Source organism: Cherax quadricarinatus, chromosome 28 (assembly GCF_038502225.1).
Source record: "Cherax quadricarinatus isolate ZL_2023a chromosome 28, ASM3850222v1, whole genome shotgun sequence".
Lineage (NCBI taxonomy): Eukaryota > Metazoa > Arthropoda > Malacostraca > Decapoda > Parastacidae > Cherax > Cherax quadricarinatus.
In genome coordinates, this window is record NC_091319.1 from 928143 (window position 1) to 937446 (window position 9304).

Below are 9304 nucleotides of genomic sequence, written 5' to 3' on the forward strand. Positions count from 1 at the left end.
CAGTCTGTAGTGGAAGGAAGGTGGGGTAGGGGTCGGCCTAGGAAAGGTTGGAGGGAGGGGGTAAAGGAGGTTTTGTGTGCGAGGGGCTTGGACATCCAGCAGGCATGCATGAGCGTGTTGATAGGAGTGAATGGAGACAAATGGTTTTTAATACTTGACGTGCTGTTGGAGTGTGAGCAAAGTAACATTTATGAAGGGGTTCAGGGAAACCGGCAGGCCGGACTTGAGTCCTGGAGATGGGAAGTACAGTGCCTGCACTCTGAAGGAGGGGTGTTAATGTTGCAGTTTAAAAACTGTAGTGTAAAGCACCCTTCTGGCAAGACAGTGATGGAGTGAATGATGGTGAAAGTTTTTCTTTTTCGGCCACCCTGCCTTGGTGGGAATCGGCCAGTGAGATAATAAAAAAAAAAAATAATTTAGGGAGGGAGGAGTATATGGAGAGGAAAATAGAGGTTAAGAGAGTGGTGAAGCAATGTAAAAAGAGAGCAAATGAGAGAGTGGGTGAGATGTTATCAACAAATTTTGTTGAAAATAAGAAAAAGTTTTGGAGTGAGATTAATAAGTTGAGGAAGCCTACAGAACAAATGGATTTGATAGTTAAAAATAGGAGAGGAGAGTTGTTGAATGGAGAGTTGGAGGTATCGGAAAGATGGAGGGAATATTTTGAGGAATTGTTAAATGTTGAAGATAGGGAAGCTGTGATTTCGTGTATTGGGCAAGGAAGAGTAATATCTTGTAGGAGTGAGGAGGAGCGAGTTTTGAGTTGGGGGGAAGTTCATGAGGTATTGGGTTGAATGAAAGGGGGTAAGGCAGCTGGTATTGATGGGATAAAGATAGAAATGTTAAAAGCAGGTGGGGGATATAATTTTGGAGTGGTTGGTGTTTTTATTTATTAAATATATGGAAGGGGGTAAGGTACCTAGGGATTGGCAAAGAGCATGCATAGTTCCTTTGTATAAAGGCAAAGGGGACAAAAGAGTGTAAAAATTATATGGGAATAAGTCTGTTGAGTATACCTGGTAAAGTGTATGGTAGAGGTATTATTGAAAGAATTAAGAGTAAGCAGGATAGCAGATGAGCAAGGAGACTTTAGGAAGGGTAGGGGGTGTGTAGTCCAAGTGTTAACAGTGAAACTTGTAGGTGAACAGTATTTAAATGAAGGTAAAGAGGTTTTTGTGGCATTTACAGATTTGGAAAAGGCTTATGACAGGGTGGATAGGGGGGGCAATGTGGCAGATGTTGCAAATGTATGGAATAGGAGGTAGGTTATTGAAAGCAGTGAAAAGTTTTTACGGGGATACTGAGGCTCAGGTTCGAGTATGTAGGAGAGAGGGAGATTATTTCCCAGTAAAAGTAGGCCTTAGACAAGGATGTGTGATGTCACCATGGTTGTTCAATATATTTGTAGATGGGATTGTAAGAAAAGCGAATGCTTGGGTGTTGGCAAGAGGTGTGGGGCTAAAAGATAATCTAACACAAACTGGGAGTTGTTACAGTTGCTCTTTGCTGATGACCCTGCTTTTGGGAGATTCTGAAGAGAAGTTGCAGAGCTTGGGGATGAGTTTGGTAGGGTATGTAAAAGAAGAAAATTAAAAGTGAATACTATAGGAAAGATTAAGGTGATGATGATAATGAAAAATTAGGTAACGAAAGTTTTGATATCAGGTTGGAGAGAGAGAGTATGCAGGAGGTGAATGTATTCAGATATTTGGGAGTGGACGTTTCAGCAGATGGCTCTATGAAAGATGAGGCAAATCATAGAATTGACGAGAGGAAAAAAGTGAGTGGTGCATTGAGGAGTGTGGAGACAAAACACTGTCCATGGAAGCAGAGAGGGGAATGTATGAGAGTATAGTTATTCCAACCCTTTTTTGTGGGTGAGAAGCATGGGTGGTGAAGGTTGCAACAAGAAGGCTGGAGGCAGTGGAGATGTCATGTCTGAGGGCAATGTGTGGTGTGAATATAATGCAGAGAATTCGTAGTTTAGAAATTAGGAGGAGGTGTGGGATTACCAAAACTATTATCCTGAAGGTTGAGGAGGGGTTGTTGAGGTAGTTTGGACATGTAGAGAGGTTGGAACAAAATAGAACGATTTCAAGAGTATATAAATCCGTAGTGGAGGGAAGGTGGGGTAGGCCTAGGAAAGGTTGGAGGGGGGGTAAAGGAGGTTTTGTGTGCGAGGGGTGTGGACTTCCAGCAATCATGCATGAGCATGTTAGATAGGAGTGAATGGAGACAAATTTTTTTTAGGACTTGACGTGCTGTTGGAGTGTGAGCAGGGTAATATTTATGAAGGGATTCAGGGAAACTGGCAGGCTGGACTCGAGTCTTGGAGATGGGAAGTACAGTGCTTGTGCTCTGAAGGAGGGGTGTTAATGTTGTAGTTTTATAACTGCAGTGTAAGCGTGCCTCTGGCAAAAAAAAAAAAAAATACTTACATAATATAGTGTACCTGTTAATAATGATAAATTGAACATTTTCAGCATTGGACGGCATTCCAAGAGTCTTGACACACAGAAGAAAGTTTGCGGCTATTGCCGTGGTAAATTTGAACTAGTTGTGAACTCCCAGAAAGGGATACAAAGCACTGGAAATGGAATTAGTATTTCTGCTGGAGCCACCCCAAAAACTCCAAGAACTCCAGGAGCATTTGCTATATTTGTGAAAGAAAATTATGGAACTGTCAAGAAATCTGGAGGAAATCTAAAGCATGCAGAGGTGATGAAGATTTTGAGTACAAACTTTGGTAAGATGAAGGCAAGTAGTAATTTATAAAAAAAATATTGATTAGTTATTATTGGTAAATGAATGAATTTAAAAAGAATTTCATTCTTCATTGTGCAGCACCATTTCAAAATATAATTTTTGTCCATAAACTTGTTTTCTTGAGAGAGCATAGGCATGGGTGATTTAAGCTATATGAAGTTATGAGAGTGCTGTTCTTATTTTAATAAATTCATGTGGAAAATCAGATTGAGAAATTTCTCTTGGCTCATTATTAGCTATTTCTACGGTTATACTGTAGTATGTTTAGAGTATTTTGTTTATCCAGGCTTGTCACCAGGGATGGGAGAGAGGGTTACAGAGTATGCTGTAGATCATAGTTTTCCATTTATTGTTTTTCACTGTTTTGCTTCCTGACAATTTTGTGATAGTTCAAACCAGGTATTGTATATAATACTGACAAGTTAAGGATAAGACGCTTATTTTAATGAGGAAACGTTTCCATTCTATGATTTTAATCAATCCTAGTGTTTGGCAGTGTCTTGTACTCAATATCCTGAAAATGCCATTTTGGATTGTCTGTCACTTTTATGGTATTTATACTGAACTTCCTATTGTTATTGTAATGTATAGCCCAAAGCATTTTGTTGGAAGCTTTAAATAACATCTAACATTTCTTCAGTGTCATAAAAAAAAAAAATATTGCTCATCAGACTTGTTCCACGTTTCCCAGTACTGGATAATTTTGCAGGAAAATTTGGCTTAATTTAAAGCCCCGAAGAATTTTACTAAAGGCCAATGTTCTGCATTTTTGTGTATTTTAATTGAGGGAAGAACCCTGCCTCGGTGGGAGATGGCCGACTTGTTAAAAAAAAAAAAAAAAAAAAAAAATAATCCCATGTGAATGTGAGGCAATCAGGTTTGATCCAAGGAAAGGGAGAAGTCTTTATCTTGAACCTAGAGTCCCTTATCGGGATTCAGGCACTTTCCTTAAGGGAACTGCATTTTTTATACTTGATATCAATACATCTACTTTCATTTTTCCTTTTGGGCTACGCCGCCTCGGTGAAATATGGCTGGTGTGTTGAAAGGAGAAAGAATAAATCTCGTACGTATTGCTTTTTTGGCCCTACCCTGCCTCAGTGGGAGACGGCCAATATGGAAAAAAGAATCATAAGAGAATTTCTTAAAATTTCATACAATAGTATGTTTTTGGCTCCATTACTCCTTAATGTGATGAATTTAAAAAAGAATTTAATGACAGTTTTAACATCAAATTAAAAGTTTTTATTTGAGAGGTATTGTTGGTGAATATTCAAGAATATAAGTTTATTTTACAGAATTTTTCTTTAAAAATGGTTGAAATTTTTTATGTAAAATATAGATCTTGTAGTATGGTATGCAGTTTTTTTTTTTTTTTTGGGGGGGGGGTGAAGTTTAGAGTAGCATCAATGTAAATTTTGAATGAAAGAACTGCAGTACTATTACAGTTGTTGATCATGCCACTGAGTTACATAAAAAATAAGTAATATTATTTTTAATAAAGAAATACTTTAAAATACAGGCAAATACTTTACTGTACCTTTTTCTAAGTGTTTTTAACTAAATGTGGTTTATTCTTTGCAACCTTTCACATTGTGTATTATATTCACAAAAAATGGTAAGCCTGTCATACAGTACCATTTAGCAGAGAGATGTTGAGGTCAGGAAGGAAATGTGAAGTGTGGGCTAATGTATTTACAGGAAAACCAGAATTATCTTAAGTCAGCTTCAGTTCCCCAGTTAAGAACATAAGTAAGAAAGAACACTGCAACAGGCCTACTGGCCCATGCGAGGCAGGTCCAAGTCTCCTACCGGCTTAAGCCAATGCCCTGGCATGGCATGGCATGAAAGAATTGTTAGGTCATTTTGACTAGCTACCAACTCTTAACAGTCCCATTGATCAGAGTATTCCACCCTCTCTTTCACTGCTTTGATGTGCTTATTCTTACCTTCTCTGACAGTCCCACCTTTTCATGCAGATCCTGTGAATTTTAAAATTAATAACTGGACTAATTGTTATACCCTGTTTTATCTTCACCCCTTTTGTCTTTGCTGTTCACCCATTTGCCATGTAGTACTGAATGACGCATTAAAATTTATTGCTTCTTCGACTGAGTAATTTTACACCACCCTGGGCATTTGGCATACTCTGATTACATTTTTTCTACTTCACATGCAAGTTCATTAACAATTAAGATTTAGACAGGGATGCATGATGTCGCCATGGTTGTTTAACATATTTATAGATGAGGTTGTAAAAGAAGTGAATTCTAGGGTGTTGGGAAGAGGTGTAATACTGAAAGATGTTGGATCTGATACAAAGTGGGAGTTATCACAGCTGCTCTTAGTTGATGACAGTTCTTTTGGGGGATTTTGAACACAAGTTGCAAAGGGTAGTGATAAAATTTGGGAGAGTATGTAAGAGAAGGAAATCAAAAGTTTAAATAGAAGAGAAGGTCATGAGGATAAAATAAGTCTAAGCAATGATAGATTCCATGAGAGATTGGAAGGAAGAAGTATGGAGGAAGTGGGTGTATTTGGGAGTGGACATATTAGCAGATGGATCTATGAAAGAAGAGGTGAACTGTAGAATAGATGAGGATAAAAAATGTAGGTGATGTGTTGAGGCATCTTTGGAAAGAAAGATGTTTATCTAATGAAGGCCAAAAAATTAATTTACCAGAGTATATTGGTACCAAGACTTTTATATGGATGTGAGGCATGGGCTTTGAATGCTGCAGTGAGGTGGCACTAGGGGCAGTGATGCCATGTTTAAGAGCAATGTGTACCTAAAGGATGTTTCTGGGGTCAATGCCCTTGTGGCCTGGTCCCAGACCAGGCCTCATGGAGGATCAAGGCCTGGTTGATCAGGCTGTTACTGCTAGGCGCACACAGTCCAACATATTAACCACAGCGTAGCTGATCAGGCACTGATTTAAGGAACTTTAGCTTCTTCTTGAAGACAGCCAGAGGTTTCCTGGTAATTTTCATTATGGCACTCATAGTTGTTAGTATACTCATCACACCTGCTTTTTAGCGAAGGTATTTAACACCATCTATCAAGTTTCTCGTAATACAAAGTGATTTCTGTATTGAGGTTTGGGACCAGTCCCTCCAGGATCTTTGAGGCATAAATTATTATGCACCTTTCTTCCCTACATTCCAAAGAATATTTCAAGAGCATAGTGTCTCCAATAGTTCAGATGCTTGATTTTGAGCATATACTAGCATGAAATTTTCTGTACCTTTTCCAGCTCGGCAATCTTGCCCGCCTTGAAGAGGGTTTTTAGTATACAGCCCTTTACTACCTTGGAGAGAATAAGTAACTTGAAGAGTATCATCACTGGCTTAGCATTTTGTCTTGAAAGTTATATTTATACATCCTATAATTTTCGTTGCAGTAGAAATGTCAACCTTGTTGTAATCTTCGAATGTCAGATCTACCGACATCATTACTCCCAGGCCTTACGCTGGGACTTTTGCTCTATTGAACGATCTGAGTTTGCCTTATACTCCGTTAGTCTTTATTTCCTCTGCTTTCATGGCGGAACAACTAAAACTTGTCCTAGTAAAATATATATTATATTGTATTCTGAAGCCCATTTAAAGACTTGATTAATATCTTCCTGAAGATTTGCTGTGTTTTTGACAGATGCCAGTCTCAGAGATTCTGGTGTCAATCATTATTATTATTTTTTTTTTTCTCAGCAAGTCGGCTGTCTCCCACCGAGGCAGGGTGACCCAAAAAGAAAGAAAATCCCCAAAAAGAAAATACTTTCATCATCATTCAACACTTTCACTTCACACATAATCATTGCCTTTGCAGAGGTGCTCAGATACAACAGTTTAGAAGTCCCTCCAAACTGTCAATATCCCAAACCCCTCCTTTAAAGTGCAGACATTGTACTTCCCATTTCTAGGACTCGAGTCCAGCTAACTGGTTTCCCTAAATCCCTTCACTAAGTATTACCCTGCTCACACTCCAGCAACTCGTTAGTTCTAAAAACCATTTGTCTCCATTCACTTCTAACACACTGGCTGGAAGTCCAAGCCCCTTGCCCACAAAACCTCGTTTACCCTCTCCAACCTTTTCGAGGACAACCCCTACCCATCCTACCTTCCCCTACAGATTTATACGCTCTCCAAGCCATTCTACATGTACTTTGATCCATTCTGTTGAAATGACCTGACCACCTCAACAACCCTTCTTCAGCCCTCTGACTAATACTTTTAGTAACTCTGGTGGCCTGGTGGTTAACGCTCTCGCTTCACACGGTGAGGGCCTGGGTTCGATTCCCAGCCAGAGTAGAAACATTGGACGTGTTTCTTTCCACCTGTTGTCTATGTTCCCCATCAGTAAAATGGGTACCTGGGTGTTAGTCGACTGGTGTGGGTCGCATCCTGGGACACTGACCTAAGGAGGCCTGGTCACAGACCGGGCCGCGGGGGCGTTGACCCCCGGAACTCTCTCCAGATAAACTCCAGATAAACACCTCTTCCTAATTTCCACACTCCGAATTTTTTGCATAATATTTGCACCACACATTGCCCTTAAACAGGACATCTCCACTGCCTCCAACTGCCTCATCGCTGCAGCATTTACAACCCAAGCTTCACACTCCTATCTTAAAGAGTGTTGGTACCACTATACTTTCATACATTCCCTTCTTTGCCTGTATAGATAACATTTTTTCGTCTCCACAAATATCTTGACGCACCACTCGCCTTTTTTCCTTCATCAGTTCTATGGTTAACCTCATCCTTCATAAACCCATCTGCTGACAAGTCAACTCCCAAATATCTGAAAACATTCACTTCTTCCATACTCCCTCTCTCCAATGTGATATCTAATTTTTCTTTAAATCATTTGATACCCTCATCACCTTACTCTTGTCTATGTTCACTTTCAACTTTCTACCTTTATGTGCCCTCCCAAACTTATCCACTAACCTTTGCAACTTTTCTTTACAATCTCCCATAAGCACAGTATCATCAGCAAAAGTCAACTCTCATTTTGTACTTGATTCCCCATAATTTAATCCCTTCCCTCTCCCCAACACTCTAACATTTTCTTCTTTTACAACCCCATCTATAAATATATTAAACAACCATGGTGACATTACACATCCCTGTCTAAGACCTACTTTACCGGGAAGTAATCTCCCTCTCTCCTACATACCCTAACCTGAGCCTCACTATCCTCATAAAAACTCTTTACAGCATTTAGTAACTTACTACCTATTCCATATACTTGCAACATCTGCCACATTGCTCACCTATCCACTCTATCATATGAGTTTCTAAATCCATAAATGCAATGAAAACTTCCCTACCTTTATCTAAAAACTGTTCATATATATGCTTCAATGTAAACACTTGATCTACACATCCCCTACCCTCCCAAAAGCCTCCTTGCTCATCTGCAATCCTACTCTGTCTTACCTCTAATTCTTTCAATAATAACTCTTCTGTACACTACCTGGCCGTATCCAACTGAGGCAGGGTGGCCCAAAAAGAAAAAACGAAAGTTTTTTTTTAAATTTAGTAACTTGTACAGGAGAAGGGGTTACTAACCCTTGCTCCCGGCATTTTAGCGGCCTCTTACAACACACATGGCTTACGGAGGAAGAATCCTGTTCCACTTCCCCATGGAGATAACAGGAAATAAAGAAGAAGAAGAACTAGTAAGAAAATAGAAAACCCAGAGGGGTGTGTATCTTTCTTTCAGCACACCGGCCGTATCCCACCGAGGGGGGGGTGGCTCAAAAGAAAAAATGAAAGTTTCCCCTTTCAGATTTAGTAATATATACAGGAGAAGAGGTTACTAGCCCCTTGCTCCCGGCATTTTAGTCGCCTCTTACAACACGCATGGCTTACGGAGGAAGAATTCTGTTCCACTTCCCCATGGAGGTAAGAGGAAATAAACAAGAACTAGAAAGAAAAAGAAGAAAATCCAGAGGGGTGTGTATATACATGTTTGTACATATATGTGTAGTGTGACCTAAGTGTAAGAAGTAGCAAGATGGACACCAGCAATCCTACCATCATGTAAAACAATTACAGGCTTTCATTTTACTCACTTGGCAGGACGGTAGTACCTCCCTGGGCGGTTGCTGTCTACTAACCTACTACCTAACTCACTAAACTTATTCCCCTATAATTTTTACAATTTCTTTTGTCCCTCTTCCCTTTATATAAAGGAACTATACATGCTCTCTGCCAATCCCTAGGTACCTTCCCCTCTTTCATACATTTATTAAACAAGAATACCAACTGCTCCAGTACAATATCCCTTCCCTGCTTTTAACATTTGTCATGATCCCATCAGTTCCAGCTGCTTTAACCCCTTTCATTCTATGTAATGCCTCGTGCACCTCCCCCACACTCACTTCCTGCTCTTGTTCACTCCTAAAAGATGTTATACCTCCCTGACCAGTGCATGAAATTACCACCTTCCTTATTATTATTATTATTATTATTATTATTATTATTATTTATATGTGTATGCTTCTGGACTGTTGTATTCTGAGCACCTCTG

The 9304-nt window shown here is 39.6% G+C and overlaps 1 protein-coding gene across 3 annotated transcripts in view; it reads left to right on the forward strand.

The window, feature by feature from the left end:
- The window catches only part of LOC128693209 (uncharacterized), a 36051-nt gene extending 32433 nt beyond the window's left edge, over positions 1-3618 (forward strand). For 2 of the 3 annotated variants that reach the window (XM_053782709.2, XM_070089290.1), the window contains exon 6: positions 2484-3618. In XM_053782709.2, the coding sequence (XP_053638684.2) occupies positions 2484-2775 (292 nt within the window). In that variant the 3' untranslated portion in view covers positions 2776-3618. The remainder of the gene's footprint in view (positions 1-2483) is intronic. The other variant, XM_070089291.1, reaches the window with a different exon arrangement.
- Positions 3619-9304: the final 5686 nt, after the last annotated feature.